The sequence below is a fragment of the Aquila chrysaetos genome, chromosome 11, assembly GCF_900496995.4.
Source record: "Aquila chrysaetos chrysaetos chromosome 11, bAquChr1.4, whole genome shotgun sequence".
NCBI lineage: Eukaryota > Metazoa > Chordata > Aves > Accipitriformes > Accipitridae > Aquila > Aquila chrysaetos.
This window is the reverse complement of record NC_044014.1, coordinates 40,179,201-40,206,971: the sequence shown is the minus strand read 5'-3', so window position 1 is coordinate 40,206,971 and position 27,771 is coordinate 40,179,201. Positions and strand designations below refer to the sequence as shown.

At 39.3% G+C, this 27,771-nt stretch overlaps 2 protein-coding genes and 1 long non-coding RNA gene across 13 annotated transcripts in view; 2 read left to right on the top strand and 1 right to left on the bottom strand.

The window, feature by feature from the left end:
• The window catches only part of TET1 (tet methylcytosine dioxygenase 1), an 80,953-nt gene extending 69,726 nt beyond the window's left edge, over positions 1-11,227 (top strand). For 2 of the 3 annotated variants that reach the window (XM_030029761.2, XM_030029760.2), the window contains one exon: positions 60-11,227. In XM_030029761.2, coding sequence (XP_029885621.1) covers positions 60-1,201 — 1,142 coding nt within the window. In that variant the 3' untranslated portion in view covers positions 1,202-11,227. The remainder of the gene's footprint in view (positions 1-59) is intronic. The other variant, XM_030029763.2, reaches the window with a different exon arrangement.
• The window catches only part of LOC115347980, a 32,465-nt gene extending 9,969 nt beyond the window's left edge, over positions 1-22,496 (bottom strand). For all 3 annotated transcript variants that reach the window (XR_003925701.2, XR_003925702.2, XR_005933507.1), the window contains exons 1-3: positions 22,050-22,496; positions 2,796-2,922; positions 37-83 (exon numbers count right to left, since the gene is read on the bottom strand). This is a non-coding gene — a long non-coding RNA (uncharacterized LOC115347980). The remainder of the gene's footprint in view (positions 1-36; positions 84-2,795; positions 2,923-22,049) is intronic.
• Positions 22,497-22,640: 144 nt separating this feature from the next.
• CCAR1 (cell division cycle and apoptosis regulator 1) overlaps positions 22,641-27,771 on the top strand; it is a 29,522-nt gene continuing 24,391 nt past the window's right edge. For 5 of the 7 annotated variants that reach the window (XM_030029995.2, XM_030029994.2, XM_041127251.1 and 2 more), the window contains exons 1-2: positions 22,641-22,752; positions 23,658-23,776. In XM_030029995.2, the coding sequence (XP_029885855.1) occupies positions 23,704-23,776 (73 nt within the window). In that variant the 5' untranslated portion in view covers positions 22,641-22,752; positions 23,658-23,703. The remainder of the gene's footprint in view (positions 22,753-23,657; positions 23,777-27,771) is intronic. The other 2 variants (XM_030029999.2, XM_030029998.2) reach the window with 1 other exon arrangement.

Below are 27,771 nucleotides of genomic sequence, written 5' to 3'. Positions count from 1 at the left end.
TATATTTTTATTACTTAAGTGAGGAAAAGTACTTACACTTTGGTGTGCGTTTTTTTTAGGGAACAAAACAGATGCTTTAAAACCTGGAATAAAAATGGAGACTTCCGATCACCTCTATGCCATGAAACATACTTCAAACACTACTAAAAATTGCTCCTTATTAAAACAGTATACAGCTTCCCCCCCCTTCAAGGTGGATAGTTTACATCCTTATTCATCTTTAGCACATAAGCCTGGCATAACAGCAGTGACTAATATTCAACAAGATTTTTCAGTTCCCTACGGGTATTTTGAATGCAGTAGTAAGCAACCTCACGTGACACCTTATGTTAATTGTAAGAACTTTGATGTGTCAGTCAAAGATTATACTGGAATTTTGCTGAATGATAAGATGAATGGTGTGCCACCGATTCTTCCAGAGGTCACTGCTCCAGGCCCCCCAGCCCATAAAGACCCCCTGCCCACTATACTTGAACATCAGCCCGACAAACGGAATTGTCAGCTTCAGTTAGACAATTCTCCTTCTTCACAGATGATCAGCTCTTGTGATTTGTCAGTACCGCTAAGCTCTCCAGCAAAGGATGCAGTCGGAAACGAAGCTGACTGTTCCCATGGATGCCCAATGGAAAAGGGCAGCTCCCATCGAGAACAGATGTGTGATTTTGACTGTGTTGACGAAAAGCAAAACAGTGCACTGGGACAACCGACTGATTCTGAAGAAAAAGCTGAGGAAATGTGGTCAGACAGCGAGCACAATTTTTTGGATGATGACATTGGTGGGGTTGCTGTGGCACCTTCTCATGGTTCTATCTTAATTGAATGTGCAAGACGTGAACTCCATGCTACCACCCCTATAAAAAAACCCAACCGCAATCATCCCACAAGAATTTCGTTAGTTTTCTACCAACACAAAAATTTAAATGAGCCAAAACATGGTTTAGCCATGTGGGAAGCGAAGATGGCTGAGAGGGCAAAAGAAAAAGAAAAAGAAGCTGAAAGATTAGGAACGGAGAATACTGAACTAAACTCTAGCAGCAGGAAAACAAAGCAAACAAGTGAAAACAGAGATATTTTTTACGAAGACAATGAGTTCAACCAAATTCCATCACGCAGAGCATTAACAGTAACTAAGGATAATGTAATAACAGTATCTTCTTATGCCCTTACACGAGTTGCAGGGCCTTACAACCATTGGGCATAGGTTTTAGTATCAAATGCCTCCTCTTGGTGCAGTGTTACACAGTGTTTCTTTAAGGTGCTGTTAAAGAACAAGTCTCGTGTCGTTTACTATTTGCTCATCTCAACCATTTTAAGGCTGAGGTAAAAAAAAAAAAGGCGGGGGGATTTCTTCTTAAACTGTGACTTTAACATTTGGTGGTGCTCAAGCACATTTTAAGCAAAAAAAAAAAAGTTGTATAGTTTTAATACATTCTAAAAAAGATTTTGTTTAGGTTATTAACCTTGATTGAATCATTCAGTTTATTACCTTTAGGAATTTATATTTTGGTGCTTTAAATCAAGTCTGTTTACTACAAAAATCATTTATAGGGATTTTAACAGGTTCACATTTTATGGTGTTAAATCAAGTTATACAGTAATAGCTCTACACAGCTCTTGGTGCTTAACCACATCAAACAGTTAAAAATAAATAAGCTGAATTATTACTTCATGGTGCCATTGCTTTAACAACTTCCAACCATTGCTATGTAGTCCAAATTGCAGATAAATCTTTTAGAAAACCAATGAATTTTTTTCTCTAGATTTGTCATTATGTATGAAATGAAGTTATTGGTAATGATGGCTGGAAGTTGTTTTTAAGCTGTAAATATATATTTTAAAAGCACTTTCTATTTTTAAAATTAACTTGAAATAGTATAGTATAAGGATCATATTGTCTAAGGTTTGTGCATACTCTACAGAAGAAATCATTTTATTCTTGCTGTGTAGAGTTCCATATTGTTACAGCTGCAGTATGTATGCTAATAGCATATGTGATTGTTTTTAGACTTGCCCTTTTTCATCGAAGATTTTATGTTGCATATAAACAACAGTTATAAAATATAGAAACATTTTATTATTTTCAAGAGAGTGTAAAAACATGAAATTAGGAGACGTCTTGTCAATACGTGTGTTGCTATTGGGAGTTATGAATATTATTTGGTTTTTTAACGGCAGCATTTGTTATGATTTCTTTGAGCAATAAGTGCATAAGTCTCATTCGTTTGGAGCATTATAAGTTAATATGACAACCAAATGTTCCTAATGCCTCAGGGGTAGGATTGTTTTGGGATAAAAAAATACCCCCTAGAGTTGCCTTATTCTATTCTGGAAAAAAAAAAAAAAATTAATTTGGGGAAAATACAAAGGAAGTGTTGGAAAAGTATGAAATTTCTAATATTTAACAGCAAATTTTTCATTAAGAATAACGTATCTGTAATATTCACCAGCTTTCTAAGTTCAGTTTTTTATAAAATGTTTTGTAAATTTTTTTAAGTGATTTTTACATTTCGTGTAGAAAGGGTTGTATTCTTCCTTCCAAACATATGAAATTTATGTTCTCCGTTTCTGTTGAAAAAGTGACATATCATGAAATGAGTATTTGCTAAACCAGAGGAAAAACAGACACTCCATTGCTTTTAAATACTGTAGCATCCCACTCTTCTTTCTGATTCTCCTCTCCTATGTATTTCTTTTTTAAACTTATTTATTTAAACCAATTACCAAATGACAATGTTAGCTAAGGACCGACCTCATCCTGCAACTTCTTCCATGAGAACAGCTCTGCGTAGCCATACCTGCCCAGTCAGAGCCAGGAGGACCGCTCAAGCCAGGACTCCTCTCGTGACTGAGAGCTGCAGGATCAGGCCCCAGAGACGAAGCTGTACCTTAATTCTGCCTCGGAGTCCTCCCCGGCTGGGTAACCTGTAGGTATAACGAGGTCAGAGTTTTCCAGTGTGAAAAGATACTAATAATATACTTGATAATATTGTAATGTAGTGGTGCTTAACAGAGGAATATGAACTATCTAGATCTGCTTTATTTAAAACCTAGACAAGGTGCTTTTTCCTGGAAAAGTTGAACTGTAAGCGCTATATTTACAGTTTCGGTACGAAAAGTACACAAATTGTATTTTTAACACATAGTGCCAGTTAGGACCTTGGTGCTACAAATACTTAAATGCGGCTGTAGATCAATGAGACTATTCTCCTGTATAAATGTATACACATATAGTGTTTGCAGGAGCAAGGTCTGAAGTAGCAATCACTATGTAATGACCTTGGGTTCAATTCTACAGATTCCTGTCAAAATTAACAAAAATGTTGATGGCAGAGGTTGGCCGAATTGAACCCCTTCTTTGTATCTTACCTATTTTAAGTAAAATTTGTAAAAACCGGGTATGCTGCAAATTTTAGTTCAAAGCTTAATATTAGTTCAAATAGAGGATATGAAGGGATTGTAAATAATAATAAAACAGAAACAATATTATGCCATCGTTTTGTACCAGCAGTTTTATGCTTCTTGACTATGTAATATACAGTATACATCAAATCATTATGGTATTTTGTGTGCCTTAGATTTCCATTTTAAAACTTGTATATTTTTGGTGAGCCGAAGATTAGTAAGAATTCCAGCTGTCCATACAGTAAGTAGTACTGTACGTTCTCTAGCTGTTCCGTTCATGTATTTGCTATCTGAAAACCCTTGTCCAACACCACAATCGATCATTTACAGAAAAGACTAGTTTATTGGTTTCACTGATAGTGCTGATAGCTTTAGTTTCTATAATGCAAATTGAAAAAATCATTTATCATTCAGCACTCCCATGTGAATAACAATTTTTCTACAAAAAAATTAGTAAGTTACAGAGCCATCGCTTTAACTTTTAACATGTTCAGATCATTAAAGTGGATCATTTTTATTTGAATCTTCCCGTACAAATGCCCATGTTTAACTTAGTTATGTATGATTGGAGACTTCAAAGATAAAAATGTTCCACTGAAAAACCAGCAGCTTCCCTCAAAGAAGTGAGAACCTGAAAGGTGGATCTAAAAGGATACCTCCAAACATAGCCCCTGGCAAGTCACTTCACAAGTAAGTCCAGGTCTACCTTTTTTAAATGGCAATTTTAACAGAGAAAAGTATATCTTAACATAATGCTATTAACTGATAGGTGCTAAAACTCACAGTTACTACTTTATTAAGATTACTTACATGAGAAAAATATCTATACAATAAAATATCATTCGCGGTGCTCTTTCCTTGACTGTCTATCACGTAACTACTTTTTTCAACGTGTACCTAACAGGCAGGTTAGCTGGCCACTTTTACTTCCTGCTGTGGCACACAGCAGGTTGTGATTTGAGAAGCTAATATTTTCTATTGCTGTACTGCGGAATAGAAAATGCAACTGTTTACTGTTTTTACAACTGTGTGCTATTTATTGTAACATTTCAGAATATTTATCAGTCTTGTACACCAATTATGTTGTTTTGAGTAAGGTTATCATTTTATAACAGTATTTGTCTCTGAAAATTTGCAAATCTGTGGGTGTATTGCTTTCCTTTGCAGGCCACACAACCACTTGTAATTTGCTCTTACCCCTTAACAAAGTCCTTCCAGGATGGCCAGATCAAGAGCAGGATCTAAAATTAAGGTAGCTGGCTAGGTCAGACCTGCATATTTTACTTGGTTTCCAACAGCTGGCACTGTGCTCTCGGTGAAAAAAAACAGAAAATGCATTCAGGTGTGGGCTGGTGGTGGGGTGTGCTTGTCTTTTGATCCTTTTTCACAGTATGCTAGCAAAAAGTGTTGTGATCCAACACGGGACACCTCTGACTTCCCAGAAGAAATGTCCCTCATCCCTTTCTCCACTGGGTCCAGTACCACCACTCCACCTTCACACTGGAGGGAAGGAGTAGTGCTTTCTGCAGGAGCCTGTTCTGTTTGGCTCGCTGAGTCCCTGTTGGAGTTACTGCAGTCACGCCCAATTAAACAGTGAATTTTACTCGTGCAGTTTCTCTGCGCTTGCTGATTTGTAGCATGCTATTGTATTACAGGAAATAGAAAAAATTATTTCTATAAATATTTTAGTCACAAGATCCAAAAAGCTTTTTAAGGACTTACAAATACTTGTGACTTTCTAGCTGTAACAGTTGTATTCAGATTTATTCTTTTTTTAAAGGACTTTCTAAGCTAACTTTTACTTAGGAATAACTGCTGTTAAAAGTCCTTATCTTACCTACGACAGTGCTTCTCTATACTTAGAACAGGAAATAACTGTAGTATCTAAAGCAACCTTTTATGTTAAGCATGGGTAAATGACAACTTCCTTAGTACTTAAGATTATTTGTAACATACAACTGTTCAGGGTTTTTTTAAAGACCTTTTTAACATCATCGCAGTATTACGCTAAATTTGGTGGGTTAAATTTGGGTCCTGTTTACGTTGCTGCAGCCCCATTGACTGCAACGTGCTCATTCATCAAGCTTTCATGCAATTTTCATATTTGACTGGATGGATATGGATAACAGTTGACCAAAGTCTGTGCTGACTCAGACCCTTGCAACCCTACAATTAATAGTTTTTGCAAGGACAGATGGAGAGAGATTTGGAGTAAATGTTGTACTTCTGGTTAAACACTGAGGTTGTATTGTTTGTAGCATGAGAAGTGATTCAGGGTCTATAGAGAGACATAATAACTTCACCTCAAGTTTCAGGTATGCAGGCAGGTCTATTTCAGACCACCTTCAGGCTTATGCTCTTGACAGCTTTTTTATTTTTCTTATCTGATAGGTTGTTCAGTGAGAGATTAGCATGGAAGCATGCTAGTAAAACTGCATCTTCATGGTTTTATACTTCAAATGTAAGGTCAATCTTGCCCTTTCACTTCCCATGAAATTTCTCTCATGTGAAAGAACTCATGTGAACTCTCATGTGAAAGAACGGTTGGACTCGATGATCTTAAAGGTCTTTTCCAACCTAAACGATTCTATGATTCTAAATTAGCTCCTTTTATCAAGCAGTCATCAGCTTTGTAATCCATTTTTATATATGTGATTTTTCTCTTTTTTTCCACAGAAATCCTGTAATTTCTAGGTTAACAGGAAGAAATAACTGTGCCCTCAGATATATGAAAAACTAAACTGCATGTCCACTTCCACACTTTGTATATGCTAACAGCAGTTACATCCAGGCAGCGTTGAGCAAACTCTCTTTCAGGTCTATTGTGGTTGCTAAAATTCAGATTAGGGTCTTTGTGACATATCCTCCATAAAATTGTGCTTTATTTCTTGTGTGAAAGGTGTCTGCCCAACTGTGACCCCTGATGCTGTCTATGATCTGATCTTAAATAACACAATTGGAGATGAGGAACAGTCCAATCACATTTGGAAATTCTGGCTTTCTTCTTAATTTTATCAGGTGTTGATCTGACTTTCTGGAGGAAGTGTAGAGGGAATATCTTTCCATAAAATTAAACTGTAGAGAAAGTTGCCATTGATTATTGTGACACCATGGTGCTGCACTGCAATGCCTGTGTTACAGCATTGTTTCTAACCAGTAAGGATGTGTCCTTGTGTCACACAGCTGTGGATATATGTATAAATTCATCTCTTTCCACAGTTCCTCTGGAAACTAATTTGTTCTCTGCCTGTATATACTGGTTTAAGGGGAAAAAAACCAAACAAACAAAAAAAACAAAGAGGAGAGAGAGAGTCGGTCACCCTTCCTTTAATCTGTGTAGACGAACAAGGTAGCGAGCACTGCTGTCATCGCCAGTCTGCTGCTCCTTCCCACAATTAAGATACAGAATACGGAAAGCTGATGGGATGCACAGCACGAGTAAGTCGCAGGCAAAGCTGTGAAGGTACAATCGGCTTTTAGGACAGCCTTCTCCATACACGTTGTAATTGCGGAGGTACTTCTTTATATTGACCCTTTTTCTGGTATCTCTAACTTTAAATTTGTAAACTTTTTTATTTAGTCTGTGACATATTCATGTTCTCCTTTAAGATTAAACAGAGTGGCCAGTGTCAAAAGTCCTGAGGATGTAGCTACTTAGTGGAACAGTACAGAAACTGGCTTCAGTGTCTTCTGGAATTACCTGATGTTTAGTCAGACAGTTTTCACAAATTGTCTACATGCTGCTCCAGTATGTTGCTGCAAAATTATAAGTACATAGAGAGTTTTATACTTGAGGTTTTCTCAAAGACCAAGGATTTCTAATAGTAGTATCTAATCAGGCACCAATATACATACTGATCACTTCTTCTAAAGAGTGGTTGAAAATATATTTTGTGTTTATTACTTCCCTGTTAAAACATTTTTGGTTATTTTAGAGGAGCGAGCAAAACTTTTTGTTTAATACTGCCATTTACATACTTGACTAAATTATGAAGACTCAATTCTACATAATGCTGTGTTGTCTCCCTGAAGAACACTTAATTTGACTAGTGTTGATTAGTACGTATTGCTTTCTACACTGTACAGATGACATTGAATGCTACAGCCACTTTTCTCACTCCATGGTCTCTTTATGGACCGTCTGCTGTGGTTAGCTGTTTTCACAGTCAGTGCTAGATCCCATTATAACCTGCTGCTGAATGCTTTAAATGCTTGTAACTACTCCAGAAGTTTTTCCTATCCCTCTGCAGATCTGCTTCAGTACTCAGCATTAGCAATATAGCTGTCAGCCTGCTCGTGAATTCCCCACGCACACTGTCGCTGCTTTGTATGTAAATCAGCCAGACTTCATCTCAGGAATATCGTAAGAATTTATTGTCCTCGTGACTCTTCTGAAATCAATTTCTTTCAGTCATCTTTTATTCTATGTGTGACAGTTATAGGGCTTTTTTTACTTCCATGTTCTCTCATAGGAAGCCTAGAATATCACAGCTGGATATTTTTTTCATTCTAAGAAAGAGGGACAATTCATTATCTGTCACAATCAGTGTTTTCTTACTTTTTAAATCAAATAATCAATTTTCCAGATAATTTTCAGATTTCTTGAGGTAATTCTTACACTCTGTTCTTATATCTGCAAGTAGCCAAACAAAAGAGACTTTGCAAGACCAGAAAACTGCTCACCCCCTGAGAAGGAAAAGTCATCCCTTCTCAGGCTACAAGATTTTTGCTTCTGTTGCTAGCATCTCTGCAGAATGCCCTCTTTTCTTTCGAGTTACTCTACCAGTTCTGGTCAAATCTTGACATAAGACAGATGCTGCAGACCCTGCACAATTACAAGAGCAGGAGTGTTTCTTTACATCTTCTGGTTAGATCAGTCATAGTCCTTGTGAGAAACCCAAGTATTGCGTAAGTTAAATGCCTTAACTAACATAGGACTGCTTGGAAAAAAGATGTTCTTCCTCTATAGCAGCACGTGGAATTGATTGAGCTTGAGCAGAAAATAATTAAGTAGTTTACTGCCTTTTATTAAAGGCTATAGGGGTATCAGCATCACCGTTTTCTTCTGAGACATAAAGACTTTACGATTCTTTTTTCAATCCAGTTCCCCACTTTGTCATCCCAATATTGCTTACAGTGTTTAACCGCATACTTTTAACTTCAGTTTTAAAAGATACAAGATGCTTCTCGATGCTTTATCCTTAATTCTTCCCACAACAGTATCTTTTTCTCTTTTCTTCTACTGGACCATTATATATATGTAATTTTTCCACGCATACTTACATTAAAATGCTAGAATCTTCCAACAGCATACTTGCAGTGAATGCAAGACTGGGGTGCTAAATAACTTAACGTGAAGGTGGCTTGCTCTGTTTGGTGTGACTGATTAACAATGCTGTTTTCAACGCTTTGCACACCTTACCAGCTTTCCTCATAAAGTCAGAGGACGCAGGTGTAGACCTCAAAAAAACCTACATACGTAAGAAGGGAGGACAGATTTGGCAGTTAATCTACAGAGTTACCAGTTACAGCAGATGAACTGTATTCCAAAGAAGTGCTGTTGCAGTGGAGCAAGGGAACTGCTAGTTTGATGTTCAGTATTGCAGTCGTTGCCACAGAACATTTTAATACTGTTGTGGAAAGTTTTGTGACCTGATCAATATTTTACATGTATATCTGTATTTTTATTATAATATTGTAATGGAAAAGGGTCTAGGGTTTGGGAGTCGTCTTAAAATAAGAATGAAGGCCCTGATTCTCATTTATGCTACTGTCCTTTGCATCACATTAAAAGGATAAAGGGGCCTTAAATGGATGTCGATTTAGCTTACATCCTTCAGAGTATCCCATTACACTGATAATGGTATAAAAGGTCAGTAGTATAAATCAAAACCGTTACCAAATGACTGATTTGTACAATCATCTGAAATCAATTTCCTGATATCCCTATTGTGCACATACTGGCGAGTAACATCCAGATTGTTCTTAGTTTAGAAATACAGGTTGAAAAGAAACTGGCTTGGTTTTTATCAGGTTTTAAGTATTCACTTATGTTGGCTGTCCTTTTCCCAACATTGTCTACAAAGAGAATGTGGTAAAAGATTTGTACCTCTAGGTAATGGCCTGGTCAGAAATCTCACAGAATTGTCAATAATACTATTTCTAAGCTTTGGTAGTTTTTCTTAAGATACTTGCTTCCCTTCATCATAACTTGATCCCTTTTACTTGATTATATAAAATGGGGTTGTGACAATCTACTGAACTCCGTTCTTTTCTGACTTAAGACCCAACAGGGTGTGCAGTATTGTGTGATGTTGTCACACTGGGGTGAGTTTTGAGACACAAAGCTAAAAGCCAACACTTTCTGACTGCCCTAACTGTGGTGATACTCAACAGTGAAACTGTTGGCACTGCCCTGCGTGCTTGAGTCATGCAGAGCTTCCCTTGCGGCCAATGGAAGCTTTATGTAAGCATCAAGCCCCACTACATTGCAGTTACAAAATGCAATGCAATGCAAACTTCTCTTTCAAAAAAAGTTTGAGGAAAAGGAAATCTATTTTCATTCTTAAATTTCTAAACTGCAGTGATACTGCAGAGCCTAATGAGAACAGATTTCGTACTAACTTTGTGAATGCCAGTCCAATCCATGCAACTCAAAAGGCAGCATCTGAACATCATTAATCTCTTGTCCTCAAAATGAAAAAATAACTGTGGGCAAGAAAAACAAATGTGATATCCGAATACCACTAAAAGAAAGCCAGTTCTAACCAATACAAACATTCAGACACTTCAGTCTTTAACAATTAATTATTCTACAATTATTTGTTCGGTTTGGAAGAGACAGCTCTTCATAATGTGACAATATCATACCAGGTCATAAATACTGTTCAAAATTTGCTGTCGTAAGAAGGAACGTTAATATGTAAGGACACACTGTACTGAAATGCTATGGCTAATGAGTTCTTTCCTGCTTCGCAAAATTAAAAAATTAACAGTATGCCAAAGCAAAAAAAAAAAAAAAAAAAAGTCAGCATTTTCTTTCTTTCCTTCTCTTTCTTCTTTTCTCTCTTTCTTTTTCTTTCTTTGGGATGCATTTGATATTTATTTATCAACTTTGAATTTGAAGTTTTGGATTATTTCCAGTTTTCAACCTACTGTATTTAGATCTGGAACATAGAATTAACTTTTTTAAACAAAAGATGATGTACAGGGAGAAAAAAATCAGAAAGAAAAAGCACTTCATTATGTCACAGTATTTACAGGAGAAAGTACAAAAATTACTTCTTTTCTCAAAAAACATTTGGGGCCTGATTCTTTCCTAGTATAACTGAGCATAGCTTCATGAGGCTGGTGAAGCTGTGAAGAGTTACGCTAGCTGAGAAACTGAACCTTAAAATCTTCTTTGCAGACAAGGGAACCCTTACCAGCAGTACTTGAAGACTTGTGAGTTGTGACTGCATGTTACTTGAAAGATCTAATTAAGCTATGTTTTTTGGTGCAAGCAGTTGTTGTACATGATTTCATGTTTATGTAGCAAGATGCATTGAAATGTTGATACTAGTATTGAAACATACATGTAAAAATTGTTGTTGTGGAAATTGTCTGTTCTGTTCTATTTTTCTTGTGTGTCTCATCTGTTTAGAACGTAAACTTTCTTTTTTTTTTTTTATTGTCCTAACTGAATAAGGCTAAATGAATACTGTAATTGAAAATATATTTTAAATCTTGTCATGAGTTTTTAAAAAGACTATTACAAATTGTATCATTCCTGATTACACAGAACTTTGTGGGTGGTTTTAAATAAATTTTATACTTCTATTTTGCACTTAGTCGTCTAATTCTTCTTTCCTGCATTTTTCACGCATTTCTTCTTGTAAATTGCTGTGAGAAGTAAAAGTTGTTTTCCCAATACAAAACAAAATAAAGTCATGCTGAAGTATGTAAAGACTAAAAATTTAGGCCAGGAGAGCCTACACCATACAACTTACAGCAAAGTTAATGCCCTGCTTCACAATACAGCATATAATGCTACATATGTGCCCCATCTAAAACCATTACATGGCTTGAAATTTTAGACAAGGAATTAAAAAATTACTTATTCTAAAGGTAGAAATAGTCTAGTCTTGCAGCATATCTGAGGGTGCTGAGAACCTCATCAAAGATGTTCTGACAATAGCAAGGAGTTTCTCTTAATAAAAATACTGGTCTTTAGATTCTGTATGTTTATATAATTTACCCTATAGTCCGTAAAACAAAAGGCAGTAAGACATCTTGTTAAGGGAGGAGTAAGAAAATAATTGCTAATAAAAGTATTTTCATTTTATGAGCCATTTTCCCTGCAGGAATTTTGGTCTTATCACTAATAAACATTGTTACATGTAGAAATACATTTATGAATGAACTCAGCCCTATAGGACTACAGTGGGTTCACCCAAGTCAGCGGGGTTTCTGCATTGGAAAGGGATGGGCATAAATCACTCAGCTATCTGGTCCCTGTCATCAGTCTGCCTTTGCTTCATGCAGGACTGACCTGTCCCAGGCAGAGCTGTACAGCAAGAGAAGCAGCCAGAAAATTCTGAATTTCTTCATCTTCTGACTAAAAAGGACAAAATGGTTTGTGAACACATCTACACAGCATCTCTTTTTTCTACCAGCCCTGTCTGGCAGAGCAAGGTTATAGGAATCATTTACTGTGGCTTTTAATTCCCATCCAGTGGAAACAGTCCAGCTTTTATTTGCTTTGAATCAGAGGGTATGTTACTTTTTCTCAAGACAAAACAGACCTCAGCGCTAGTCCACTTTACTGTGTGACATTTTAGTGCAGAACAATAAGACTAGACAGAATTCCTGTTCTTTAGACCTGAAGAAAAGGAAGAATACAACTCTGAATGTTCTTATTTGCTTCTTTTCCTTCTCTAGTAAGAGCAGTAGCAAAAGCTGCTGTTAAAATAATCTTCCAGATAACTGGAATCTCCTAGAGGGCAGAAAAATGCTGCTATCCTCAGGCTTCAATAATTCCCTAGTAATAAACTATACATTATGTGATATGGTGCATCTAGTTCCTGGGAGCTGAATGCGGTAATCCAACAGGAAGGCCTTTACTCTCCTATGTAGTTTGCTGCTTTTTTAGAGGATAATCATTACTGGGGTTTTATAGCAACAGCTCCCAGCTTGCCCCAGGCCTTCTCTAAACCGTACTATCAAATCTTTCAACAGAGCTATGCGTTCCACGGTTTGATATTAGAGCCTGTAACCTATAGCACAAGTGTCTAAGAAAGCATGTGGATTTTGAATGGCGCTTAAAGACTTAGGAGCAGATCCAAGAACATCATTATCAAGGGAGAGACATTGATGAGAAGCAACATTTTCCAGCTCCCTTTCAGGAACTGCCAGCCAACTGCATATTGCCTCCTCTGGCATTCCCATTGCCTAGTGTGCTCCCAGTCAGAGCTGCATTTCCTTATACATTACGGAGCATATTACGTACAGAGATTTTAAAACACAGCTTCACCCATAGCTTGTGGGAACAAAACCAAACCAAATTTACCAGCCCTGGCATCCCTGAAAGGTTGCCAAACATGAGTTTATCTTGTAGAGCTCAACACCTAAAGGTGGGTTCAGTGCTTTCTCATATTTTAGATTTCTTATATAAATTATATAGGTAATAGAATATTGATGTAGTACAGTTGGTTGCTTTTAAATTCTTAAGATGCTATAGCCTTAAATTATGATACCTATTAAAATGGTATTGTTAACAATAGTTTAAATTGCAAGATAAACTTTTTTGCTAGTGCTACAGTTACACATTTCTGCAATACTCTAATACCTGATGAAGATCATAAAACAGCAGGGTTTGCTGTTGGATAATGCTAATGCTGATTACTGTTGTCATATATTATTATATAATATTCGTTTACATCTTCAAAAGGGGTATTCATTGAAATATAGGACTTTCCGTGAATTTCTACATCAGAACAAGCAGCATATTCAAATGTAATTTAAACACAAGATAGTGCTTCAATTAGTAGTGTTTTGGTTCCAGAAATGTCCTAGTCTAAAATAAAATAATTACCACCAATACCCATCTGTGTTTTCAATCTAAGACTCACGGGAAAAATACTTAAATTGTGGAAATTTAAACCCAGCTATTTCAATAACCATGGGATGGAGCATGATTCCTGAGATGGGCCTCTTAATTCCCTGCCCAGTTTGCTTACTTCTGGATACACTTGCTTTTATGATGTACACCAGTTTTACAAAAAGAGTTTTGCTAAGAGTAGCAGTTGAATTCTTGAAAATGTCAATTTTTTTTACACAAGGCCAAAAATTACTTAAAATCCCTACTCTATCACATGTACATCTCCATTCATTCATACCATAACTGGGTAACACTTCGCTGTTTGATCCTGAAGTAGTCCTGAATTGCTGCTGAAGGCATCATGACTTAGCCTTATTTTTCAGCTCAGAACAGTAAAACTTTTTTCTCCTGTGGTGTAACAAGCCAGCAGTTCAGTTTCTTGTGACCACTTTGTTTTACACCTAGACTTCTGGTTTTGCATGGTGATGACTGACTCCCTTCACTTGGGGAATCCCTCAGGGAAATTAAGTACTAATCCTGTGCTTCATCAAGCAAACACTGCTATGATAGTCCCTAACTCACTTCCACAATAGCAGAAAGCCTTGTAAGGATTCATCTGGGTTACAGCTGCTACAAATGGTAAGGGTGAGATTTGTTGGGCTGTTGCAAATTATCCTGTTCTGTGAGGGTAAGAAGCTGTAAGTGGCTTAGGTGTGCCACTGCTTAACAACCCTCCTTGGGCTGTAGCTCTTGTGAGATCTGACTAGCTATCTAGTCAAAAAAAAAAAAAAAAAAGAATGCTTTACTGCAGAGTGCTCACCAGCAAGCCTTTCAAGTGCTAGAGGCTCTGGATCACCTCAAACAGCATAGGCAAGTATTCCCTTTATATGTAATTTCTATTGCATATGAGTAAATATTAAGAGTTTTAGTCTTTCTTCTCTGCCTTCTCACACTGAAAGAGGCATTACTTGGGGCTGTTATTGCACATAGAAGTTCTCAAGATACTCCCTGCTCTTCTGTAAATCACAGCTCTGTGTGGTCCACAGCAAGTTAGATCTCTGAATCTCTACACTTGGCTGTACTGCACTGGGAATTATGCCTGCCTGTCTTTCAGATCAGAGGCCTGTGCTCTGCTATGGGAAGAGGGTAAATATTGCAGGCAGTAGTGGAAGTGAAATAGGTTCTCAGCTCTCAGTCTCCTGCTTTTCAAACAATGGAGCTAAGATTTTAAAGGTGGTCAGGATTTTTCTGCCGATTTCTTTATTGCCTGTCTATAGAAGTGCATTAACTCTGTCTTTCATATAGCTTGGTTACCCCAAGATTGTAAGGAGGTAGATGAGAAATCCTTTCTTGTATACCCTATCAAAGCTGATACACCTAGAAAAATGGGGCCTTCCTAAAGGTACTGAGGACTTTCCTAAAGTACTGAAATACAAGTCAGCTTGGTTAAGAAGAAATGAATCCTTAAAACCTATGCCCTTATGCCAGGCAGCTATTCCTGTGCTCCCGATCGACATGAATTATGCCTCTTCTGTCTTCCATGAATCATGAGGAATGATCCAAACATTATAGCTCTCCCTAGACAGGAAACCTTACATTAAACTAACGTTCATAATAACATTTTCTCCTTCAACCAACATTAGCTAAAAGCTATCCTGTATTTCCCTAAGAACTGTAAGACTCAGGTAAGTATTTCTGATTGAAGTCAAATGTTAAATGGTTAAGCAAAATCTAAAGTCATAAAATTTGAAACCAAATCTGTCTGATTTTAGTTCAGAAATTATTTTACTCTTAAAAGATATAGTTACATTCTCCAAAAGGAGATTTTTCTCCTTTTGCAAGAAATGTGTTTCTCTGAATTTTCACATTAACTATGATAATCCAAAACAATTTTCAAAAGGGTGTCCTTCTAATACATCTTTTCAGTCGTAAGAATGTTTGTTGTTTGTTTTTTTTTAAGTGTCAAATGGGAGTATTCAGAAGAAAAAAATGTATTTTGTACTTTGGTTAGGAAAAGATGTTTAGTTGTTCATATAAAATTACTGTGCCCAAGCATCGGTTCAACTGAATGAAAGCCAAGCTTTCCTGGGATTGGCAGAAGAATAGCTGTAAACAACACAGACCCTGCAGGCCTCTGTGTAGGGATCTGAGTTCAGAACTGAAATAGAAATGTTTTTAGTAGTTACCTCACTAGTGGTGAGTCGCCCCATTAACAGGGCACCGAGATGGTATTTAGGTTACATTTCATCTTGGCACCACTGACAATCTGTTCACTCTTCTATTTACCTCAGATTATCCTCTAAGTTATTAGCAGAAACATGTTAAGAATTTCTTTTTCCTATTTTTACAGAAATATGTCTCCTTCTTGAATCTAGTTTGTGTTCCAAATTTTTTAGCTGAAGATTTTTATGTATCACTTGTGCTTTTTTTTTTTTTTTTTTTTTTTTTTTTTTTTAATGTAACAACAGAGGCTGTGTAAGGCTTTATGCCATAACTGCAGCCAACAACTACAGTTCAGGTAACAGCACGGCCACATTTAATAGCATGCATCTCTTCTGCACTGCCACTACCATTGCCTGCACTGAAACAGTTCTGTAAGACCTTCATCATTTCCATCTAAAGAGCCCTCTCCTTTCTAGTCCAGCTGTCACTGTGGGCAGCACTGTCCTATTAACAGACTTAATTTTTCTACATATTTTCTACCTGATTTCAAATCCTGTTCTAAAAATGCTACTGTTTCTCTAAGTGGTTTTTTTTTTTTTTTGTTCGTAAATCAGCTTTGGGCATGACTACATTAGGATGGGAGTTGCTTCAGTTCTCTGTCAGCACTCTTCAGAACTAACCCAGCCTTGTTATATATCCCTTGTTGTATTCCCCTTATCCTTCCCAGTGACAATTATAAACCTTTTGTGAAATACACTGGAATACTATTTGTATGAACTATATCATACACAATGCAGCTGTGGAGTATTGAGAAGTGTGTTCTACCTTTTAAATAATTCTGTAAACCTCTAAGGACCTTTAAAGCTTATCTGAGAGTTAATTCTTGGTACTTCGATGGAGTTCACTGGAGTTCCTCAGTGAAAGTATGCCTTAGCCCCCCTGCACTACCATCTGTCAGCACCAGGAGTAGTGCCTGATGATCAGCTAAGGGTAAATTATAGCTATGAACACCTACCAGTCTTAATAAGGAGGGTTTTTTTCCTATGCCTGGGAAAGACATTCATTCCATTTACCCTCTAAATTCAGTGGAAATAAACATTGTACCACTTACTGAGATCACAGTGGGATTAAATGCTGTATTTAATTTGTATAAACTACAGCAAAATGCAGAAACCCTTATTCTTGAGTTAGAGATGTGAGTGCCATGAATATGAGAGGTAGTAAAATAAGCTGTATCAAGACCAATCCCCTAATAATTTCACAGGGTCAAACCTCTGCACGTAATACCAATGCAGACAGCTGTGCAATGCTCTGTAAAATATTCTAGGATTCAGCCTTCTAGGACATAGGGTCAAACTTGAATTTAGGAAGGACCAACCTCTTGTCAAATACATGTATCCTTCATTTAAATTTAAGGAAATAGTGCATCCAGTCTCACAAACATATACGACTAGAGATGTAACAGAAATTCAGTATTTAGGGGATGTACAGGCTGTACTGCCCTTTCTCTGTACTGTAAGACTGCAATTTTTTAACCCAGGATGCTAAATGTTCTGATTAAAAATCTACAACCAACCTGTTCAGTAAAAGCCCTCACATGAAAATTCTAGAAATGGGACCTTTATCAGACTAAGTTCTCCACACTACTTTTGCAATATCAGTAAATGCTAACAACATTCACCAAGGGATACGATACTCTTCTCTGAGCTCCCTGAAAGCATGATCTCAAATCATTTTACTGAATCACTATCAATTCCCTTAGACAGCAGACTTTACCAGTTAAATACATTGTATGTGATGTTCATAGATCACAGAACACCCCAGGTTGGAAGGGATCTCAAAAGATCATCTGGTTCAGCCTTTTGTGGAAAAGGGAGTCTAGATGAGATTATCTAGCACCCTGTCCAGTTGCATCTGGAAGACCTCCAGTTGTGGAGACTCTACCACGTTTCTGGGGAGGTTCTTCCAGTGATTGATCATTCTCACTGTAAAAAAACTTCGTTCTTGTATGAAGATGAAAAATTTTCCTTGTGCTCCTGGTGTGTATTAGCTTCAAAATCATTAGAATTTGTTTTATTTATGCTAGAGCATTTATACTAATTCAAACTTTGATAGAACTCCATTCTCAACCCACTTAATTTTGTCGCAGTGTAGCAGACCATAAAAGCCTTTCCTGCATCACCCTGTGACTCTTAAAAACAAACAAACAAACAAATAAAATAAATGTTATTTGCAATCTGCTAAGCCTGATCAGGTTGATTTAACTCTGTGATGTCCCTCCTATGTTCTTGAGGGGTCTGGCCACTTCAGAAACACTTTTGTCAAATACTTTGTGCAGCAGTATGTAATAAACTTACGGTACTGAATGTATCGTGTTTGGGAAAGTGTAAAGTTTCCGTACATATGACTACAGTCATAAAGACTACAACAGAAATTTTTGCACAAGAAGAAAACTATGATAATTTGCTCAGAAGGTTATATGCTGTACTTGGCTCCTACAACTCAAGTGTCAAAAAAGCCATCAACTGAACTGTTATCATCAGGTATTCCTGGATATCTAAAAATGTGTTTGAATCTCTGAATGATCTTTTCTGACCTTCTGAAGAGAATACATAAATAAACCCATCAACACCTACAAAGAGCAGGTTCCTGTGATAACATATATAGATCTGAAAGTTAATTCAGGCATTGAGCAGGAGGCCTAGAAATGTATTTCCAACAAGAATATAATATAATGATCTTTCATCATCAAAGTTACATCATCAAAATTGAGTGAAATAACCATGTCCCTGTAATTGGCAAAGGTCTTACATTAACTGGACAGATACGATATGACCAGTTACTGATCATTATTAGTTTTCTGTCCAGTAGCTTCATGTTTGGTATGAAACACTAATTTCTTTGTCTTCTCAATTGTACAGATTGTCAAAACTATGTTTATTAGAGGATTAGAATTTGTCCTCCAATTAATTCCCCTAAATACATAGTATGAATACAGTTAAATCTGTGTCTGGTTTTCTTCAACCAAAAATAAGCCTCTTCCACATTTTCTTCCACATTTTTCTTTCACAGCATGCACCTAACGTATCTCAAACTAATTTTGTTCTACCTGATGCAGGAAATATCACAGTACCTTTGTTGCTGCCATACAGTGACAAGTGTTTGGTAAATGCTTAAGTTTTGTGTAAAATATACTATATAACAGGTGTTCAGCCATAATGTATTTATTATGGTGTCAAACGCTATATATAGTGTCAATAATGTATAGTGATTTATTAGAGAGTAATAGTGAAGCAATCTGCTAGTGTTGGTAATAAGGGAACTTGCCTCTGAAGCATACTGTTCTTATCGTTCCCTTACAACCAACCTTACCCATGTTCTCATTTTCAAAAGGATAAGCATTATAACAGTTTGTTATTTCACTTTATTTCAAAAATGGGACATCTACTTTTGCAAGGCTGTGAGGTAGAACTTAAAGGCATTTCTAAAGGCAATGACAAATATTATTTGAAGCTAATACCCGGTCATTCCTTTTAGATTGCAAAACCCCTGCAGCACACACTGTTGTTTTGTGCTAAGTTTATGATACAATCACTGTTATGAGACATCTTAGGAGCACTTTGAAGACAGTAAAGATTTGTTTAATGACAAATTTAATTATTTTTCTCCTTCTTCAACATCTCAGGGATCTAAACTGGGAGTAATTAGTCAGCTTCACTAAGGGGAAACATGTTTGTATCTCTGAAATAAATTACAGGATTTTTGTTTTTTCTTTCTCAGCTGAGATACTGCACCAAACAACAAAGATAACGTGGCAAATGTTGATACATATCAACATCAGTGCAAGTCCAAAATGTATACCATATGCAGAAACAGTACAATTTCATATTCCTTGAGCTAATGGAGAAACTCCTCTGTCTCAAAGCAAGCCATACACTAGCTTTTTGAACACCCATTATGCTCATTAAAGACCTGTCCAAGATATCCAAGTCTCAATCTACGCTCCACCTACACCCAATCAGCATGCTTCTACTTGCTACATCAGTGTTTATACTTTTTGGTGTATTAGCTGTTGCTTCTACAGTGCTGAATCAGTAACGCCGGGCACTGTTGTGGTAGTGGAAAATGTATTTATTTCTATGACTGTGTTAAGTGGTATACAAAGAGGTGTTGTTTCTGAGAGCTCTTTTAGTCACGGATCCTTAAAAAAAACCAAACCAGAAAGCTGTTAGGTTTAAACCTTTTTAAATAACAGTATTTCATCAAGTACCAAATGAACCTTTGTTCAAAGGGGATATACCTGTTTTCATTCCAGAAAAACTCTGATTAGTAAAGAGCATGTACGCCATTGTGGAAGATGCCATAGATCAACTTCATGGCTTTCCTGAGCAAAGGTGAGCAGCTGAGTACTAAACGCCAGAGATCCAAAGTATTAACTATGAGATTTTACTACTGCGTAGCATTTCCTGATACCAAGTTCTTTTCTTTGCGCTTTTCCATTCATCTTTGTTAAATTTACTGATTGTACCAAAATACGTATGATGATCTTTGATTATAAGGTCTAAAAATTACCATTTCTTTCCACAATATCCCCAGCTTGTTCTTAACTCCCGTAACCACCAAGAAGCCTGGAAGCAGCATATGCTTTACATTTTTTGCCTTCTAGTTTGTATCTTTTTCTCAACTTGCCTGTTACTTTAAGGTAACTTGTAGAAATGTCGTCTCTTTCAGACTTCTACCCCTTCATCAATTTTGGATTAAATTGTCCAATGTACTCAAAAGATACTTAGGGCGGCTAGAGTTATTTTAAGAAAAAAGACTAGAAGCGCTCACATTTTTTCACTGCGATTTCCATTACAGCTATTCTTCATCACAACAGCATGGCTTATTTTGAAAAGAGGATGCAGAGACCTGAAGAATTCAATTGGAGCCATTAGTGTACTAAAAACGGCAGTGGCAAAATTTGCCAGCTAATGGTAGCAATACGTATGTGGAGAGGAGAAAGTACATGAAGTAATGATCTGCTTGAGGTACAGGCTTGTGGTTTCCTATGAGCTTCTAAGGCTTTCTTTGAGAGCATCAATAAGAATTACGCATCCTCTGATAAAAAGGCCTGTGCTGGTTTTGGCTGGGAGTTAAATTTTCTTCATAGTAGCTAGTATGGGGCTATGTTTTGGATCTGTGCTGAAAAGTGTTGATAACACAGGGATGTTTTCGTTATTGCTGAGCAGTGCTTACACAGTGTCAAGGCCTTTTCTGCTTCTCACTGCACCCCACCAGCGAGTAGGCTGGGGGCGCACAAGAAGTTGGGAGGGAACACAGCTTGGACAGCTGACCCCAACGGGCCGAGGGGATGTTCCAGACCATATGATGTCATGCTCAGCCTACAAAGCTGGGGGAAGAAGAAGGAATGGGAGGACTTTCAGAGTGATGGTGTTTGTCTTCCCAAGTAACCGTTATGCGTGACGGAGCCCTGCTTTCCTGGAGATGGCTGAACACCTGCCTGCCGATGGGCAGTATTGAATGAATTCCTTGTTTTGCTTCACTTGCGTGTGTGGCTTTTGCTTTACCTATTAGACTGTCTTTATTTCAGCCCATGAGTTTTCTCAGTTTTCTGATTTTCTCCCCCATCCGACTGGGGGCGTGGAGTGAGCGAGCGGCTGTGTGGGGCTTAGTTGCCAGCTGGGCTTAAACCATGACAATGCCCTGGGCCAAAAGACTGAAGAATAGAGCTACTTCATAAAATACTGACATTCACTGACAATTATTTTCTCCTTTAATACAATTTTGCCACTGTCCGTTTCATTTATAGTGTGGGAGAGAGCCCTGTTACCTTTTTAATCTCTAATCTTATTTCCAGGTTAAAGTACAGATTCTGCTTTAGTCAACTGACTTGAGTTGGATGGAGTTATGCCAGGAAGAGACACGAGTAAGGTTTAAAATGTGTAGAGTTAAAAATGAAGAACTACGCTTCTCAGTGTAAAACATCCAAACCCTCACGTAATCTGCAATATACTTTAAAGGGCTAAGGCAAATCTTTGTATATCATTGAGCACCAAGTGCTGACAGAGATTTACATTCACCTGGTGGTCTCCTGCTTCCTTCTCTAGTTGCCCTCCTACATGATCCAGCCCACCGCAAGTGAGAGTTTAATGCTGTTGCCTCCCAAGATTTCATTCCATCACTAACTTTGTTTTTAATGACAACAAATAAAACTTCCAAGTCCCGTTTTCATTTACAAAGTGTCTTGACTTTACTCTCAAAATGTTAAGTAATAGCTCATGTGCACACTTCACCTCAAAGCCAACTTGTGTAAAAAACTATTTACAGGAGGGAAGGCCCTTTATAACATCATCAGAAGAGGGAAGAGAAACTACTGTTGCCCGTGAACTATTAAACTACTTACTGCAATGTTTCCTGGCTGCAATTTCAGTTTCAAAGCATCTTAAGCGCTTTGACGAGTCCCTCTGGTGAGTCTGCTCGCCCTTCACCTCAGATGATCCCGTTACCCCGCCACGTAAGAGCCTGAATGCTTATGCACGTAAAATCGGCTCTCACGGGTTCAGGGGCTCACGCGTGCCGTTGCCTCAGGCTGAGGGCTGCCTAGTTCCTACAGCAATAAGGCACCCGTCAGGCGGCGTGACAAGCGTCTCACAACCACACAGACTGACGCCAGCTACGAGTCGTTGCGGGAGGGCGGGGAGAAGGTCGAGCAGCTCGCCTGCGGCGGCCAGAGGGAACCGAAGAAGAGACACCGCCGCGGCTACAACAGCTAGGCCCCGCTGCAAGATGGCGGCCCTCCCGGCCCGCCCTCCCTCGGCCAAGATGGCGCCGGGACCCCTCCCTTCGCCTAACGGCCTCTCCGCACGCGGCGCGGCGCGGCGGGCCGGGCGCGCGCCCAACGGCCAGCCCGGCCCCTCCCCGCGCCTGCGCGCTCGGGCCCCACCGGCGTCGTCCCGTCGCAAGGCCCGGACGTAATCAGCGTGCGCCGCCGGCTGCTGCCGTTCGCGGGGGTGGGCGCGCTTGCGCAGTAGTGTGTGGGGGGGGCACCGCGCTCGGTGAGGGAGGCTCGGAGGGGCCGGCGATGGCTCCGGCGAGGCGCCGCTCAGGTACCGCCGCCGGCGGCGGCAGAAGGGACCCGGGAGGGGGCACGGAGGCTCTGACGGCTTCCCCTGGAGCAGGCTCCTCGGTGGCGCCTGGGGTGGGAAGCATGGCGGCCGCGGGCCCGCGCTTAGGCCCGCATTGTTGGCCCGGGGAGGCGGCGGCGGCGGCCTCGCCGCGGCGCGGGAGAGGGGGGGGGGTTACCGGGCCGGGAGGAAAAGCCGGTGCTCGCCGCCTCCCCTTTTCCTTTCTCCCGTGGGGTGCTTTCCGCTGCTCGGCGGCCGTGGCCCGGTTAGACGGCGGGTATTTGAGGCTGCGCGAGCGCGCCAAAAAAAAAAAAAAAAAAAAAAGGGGGGGGGGGGGGGGGGGGGGGGGGGGGCTGTTACGGTCGCTTTTAAAAATATTGGGGGAGGGAGGGAGGGAGGGAAGCGGCGGAGTTGGTGAGCGGCCCTGCCGTGTTCGCGTGGGTAACTTGCCCTTGTTCGAGGAGAGGGAAACTGAGCCGTGGCTGAAAGCGTGTACCTCGTTCCTCTGCCGGCTGCGCTTCCCAACGGCGGCCTAGGAGTAGCCCTGAGAAAGAAAGAATAATGGCAAATAAAATCTCTTCGTTCTGCAGAGTCACCTCTCCCTTAGTCTTCGTTGGAAACTCGCGTGAATTTCGGCGTTTAAATAGCGTTAGCCCCATTGTTAAGAGGGGGAGGGTGGAGATCGTGCCTTAGGAAAATATAATAACTTGTCTTGCAACTTTTAGCGTTTACCGCTTTTGATGCGTGTTGCCCACCAGGTTTAGGGGTGTAAAGATAATCTTTCAACGCCTTTTTCTTTTTTTTTTTTTTTTTCCTTTTTTGACCCAGAATTAAAATAGCCTGATGGTATATGTTTCAAAGATTGTAGCTGCGCTTTATTTTAATAGATTGCAGTTATAGAAGATAGACACCCAGGAGATTTTGCCTTTCGCCATGGCTCAGTTTGGAGGACAGAAGAATCCCCCTTGGGCTACTCAGTTTACAGCCACTGCAGTATCTCAGCCAGGTCAGTTTACATATCACTTAATGTTTGAACCCTGACATCTAGTAGATTTGGAGATTCCATAGTTGGGTATGCAGTTAAGAGTGGCACCATGCTAACTAACTTATTTAAGTTCTATTTAAATGGTTTAAGTTGGGAGTTTTTCATGCAACAGAGATGTTAAAGATCATTGCCTAGTACTAGCTGTTGGGTTGGGTTTTTTTAAGGGGTGATAAGTAAAATCCCAGGTGAATTTTTATTGATTCTCTTGGTCAGTAAACAAGATACTAAGTTACTTATATCCAAAGATGTGTAAATCAGATTACCTTTCATCACACTGCATTGCTCTAGATTAAATAATAACAGCTCTAATAAGGCATTACAGGTTTTTTTAAGTGCTGCCTGAGTTTCTTTTCCCAAGCAGCGTAAATCAATGTTTACAAAGTATTTTGCCTTTACTGATATATTGGGCATACTTCACATAGTGAAGAGGTCTCTGAAATCTGCTGCTTGGATGGGGAGGGGGTATTTTTTTTTTTTTTTAATGCCAAGTTAGAACTCGAGGATCCCTATAACTGAAAGTATCGCCCTGATAATGATAGAGGGTTTCCTTTGATTTAGCTAAGAAGCCTTATATAATCACAGGCTAGTGTATTTAAAAACCTAGCTGGCTAGATTTTCATGTTTCACATTGGTTTGTAACATAAAAGGTTTTGAAGCAAAAATGTGAAGCTCGCTGCGTGGTGAATTTTGGTGCTTCCATTTCCAGTCCTGGGATGCCTTCTTTTCTTGAATACAAAATGTTTCCTAAATATTGTAGTTTCATTGTCTGATGTGAAAAGGATTCAACAAAGCTGTGGTACTTTGAGGATTCAGGATGTCAAAATGTGAGAACAGGCAGTAACCTTTTTGAAGAGATGTCTTTCTAAAGAGTTGTATGTTTTTTGCAGTTGTCCTTTGCATCTTGCTCTACTTTGATATGCAGTTGAATGTTGTACCTCCTTTGTCAGTGCTTTTACATCTCGGAGCTTAGCAAAAGTTGGGAATGCCTGCCATTCTTTGGAGGTGCATGTCGGGAGGCAGGGAGGAGGGAGGGGAAGAAGGACAAATCTTTCTCCTGACTCAGTTTCCTTTCCTGAAATGACTCCTCCATCTCCAGTTTTTCCTTTGGGCGCTGGTCTAATCTGAGTGCATATCCTCAGGGAACTCCACCTGCCCCTCCATGTGTTTCACAATACCCAGTCCCAGTGTGCCTTTGCCTTTTCCTCCATGCCCTTTCCGTCCCACTCTACCTAAACTGTTGCTGTACCTAACCAACTGCCTACAAGCAGTTGTTCACTGTTTCTCTGAATAGCTCACACTTCCCTTATCCAAATGGCACTGCTTTCCTTCTGTAAGAAATTGCTTAACAGCTGGAAAGGTCAGCATTGGGAATGTGGGAGAGAAAGACTTTGCTTTTGGTTCTTGTGTCTGACTGGGTGATACCTTGGAGCGATCCCTGGATGGCAGCATCTGGGCTGGAGTATTCTTGATAAGTTGGCTGATGTGACTGCTAGTGCATCAAAAATAGTGGTGGAAGACTGAGGGCCAGCTCCATGTCCTGTTTCAAAGGCAAAGCGGTGTAAAACCTGCTGAAGGGGAGGAGCTGGCAGCCATCTTAGACCTTGCTGAGCTAGGACCAGAAGGGGGCCCTGGAGAAGAGGTGGATGGAGCAAGGGCACTAGAAGCACACGCCAACTTCTTATCCATTTTCTTATTCCTATGACTCTGCCTTTGGTTAGCCTACTTCTGAGCCTCCTTAAATTAAATGAAGTGCAAAATTTAATTGGGGTGGGACTGGTGAGCATCAGTTGCTGTGAGAGATTTTTCACCTGCTTGATGAGGACAGTATCTCCAGGAATTTTTAGCTGTTCATCTGATCCAGCAGCACCCAACTCTAACATGAGAGCCATTAGAGACTAACATTTGGCTGCAATTTTGCCGCCTTCCTGTGCTAGTTCCACCTTCCTTCATGTTCCTAGTGTCCCTCTTCACACTGTAGCATCTTCTCTCCAGCCTTGCTTGAAGGCATTTAGCTCCTTGTGTGCAATCCTTTCCTATTCCTACTTAGCAATACACAATCGCCATGCCTGTCTCCTCTTTCTTCCCTGTCTGTACTACTGAATCCAGTCCCTGGGATTCTACTGCGCAGCTCCTGTGTTAGTACCTGTGTACATAATTGTTCCCCTGCTTTTTTTATTGGCAGTTACTGTGATTTATAATGATTTGTAATGCCGAGCACAGGAAACTTCTTTTGCAAAGTATGCAGTGCTCTCTGGCACTGCTGAGAGCTGAATAACAGTGTTTACAGTTGAACTGCAGCTAAGTAGTCACCTTTCATGCACCTTTCAACATGAAGCTGTGACTGTCCAGCTAGGTTGCTTGCCTGATGAACAGAAATGCTGTCAGTGCTCAGGCGTGCTGACTAGCACGTACTACTTCTCACCTGCGGCTGCTGCTCAAGAAGTTGTGCAGATCAGCTTACTCTTGTGAATCTCAGTGTTCATAAACTGATTTTTAAAAAATTACATTTACCAAATTTTTGTATATTTTCAGAGGATTGGCTGAAGTTGTTACATATATTTATGCATACCAGCTGTTTTTTCCCAAGTGTCAGGTTCCTTCTCCAAAGCATCAAGGTGCTTGGGTATGGGGGAAAGAGATCTTGATTTTTACAACACAAGCAACATGGTATATAGATTTTTCCTAAGCTGTTGTCAAAAGTGGTGACTGATGGTGTTATAAACCCAGTTTGATAATTGCAAAAAAAGTAATTTCAGGGTTCGTGTGGTTTTGTTCATTTGGTGTTTTTTTTTCTTTTTTTTTTTTTCCTGTATTTCTGGCTTGGATGCTGTCTTGGCCATCCCTGGTGAAGAAGTAACTATATGAGTTAAGGCTCTTAATTATTAAGGTGTGACACTCTAAGGTAGTTGTGGAGTGAGATGCCATGTAATGAAGGGTTCCTGGGATCCCTTTGGGATAGCTTACTAATTACTGTCTGTGCCTGTGGTATTAGAAGAGATATGGGTAATCCAGGTGCCAGCAAAGATCTATGTGTGAAGAGAGACTCCTACCTGTAACACAGTGAAATTGTTTCTCTACTCCTTGTCTTATGGCTTTGTGCATCACATGACTAAAACCAGAATAAAGTCCCTGCTATGCTGGTTAAGCATTGTTAAAGCATAAATTAAATCATGCCTACTACAGAAAATTAAAGTTTAAAAAAATTAAAAATTATCAAATTCTTAGATAGCACAGATTGCTTTTTGCAAGTACTCTTTATACTTTTAACTTGCATAATGATGTGCAAGTTCCTGAAACGCCTGCAAAGGAGAATCCCCTCCTATTCTCTCAACTATTGATTTTTGACATGTCTTTGGTTTGTATCAAAGCGCTTGGCATGTGCTGTTTTCAGGGTTATGATTTCTGGTTGCACAGTGAAGCCTGTTTTTGTAGAACTCCAGTCAAGGGGAAGTCCTGGCTGTGCTGCGTTTTGGCTGATTGGTGTCTTCATCTTTGCTGTATCAAGACTTTATTGCATTAGAGTGAAGAACAGTGCACCTGATGAAAGAAAGCAAAAGCGCCTGAAGCTCAGTATCTTGTTATTACTGGTGGCCCTTATGCGGTGACTAAAGAAAAGTGTAAGAATAGGACAAGCATGTAGCTGATCTCAGAGCCACTAAGAAATAGTAGCTGATGCACAATTCGCTGGCTTGCTGTGAATGGATGTCATGTGATAAATATGCTGAGCCTACTTTCTATTGTGTGCCTGTCAAAAGGAATTTTTTTTTTTGGAGTTAAATTGTATGGCGTTTGTATTGCAAGTGTGTTAAGTTTGAAGAAACTTAAAAACGTGAGGACCCAAACTCAATTTCTGACAACTGTGAAAAGTGTCCAAAGCCTAGACAGGGTACTCCTTTACTGTAATCCTAATAAAGCTATGTCACTTACCAAGGTGATACATGTAGCAACATACTTTG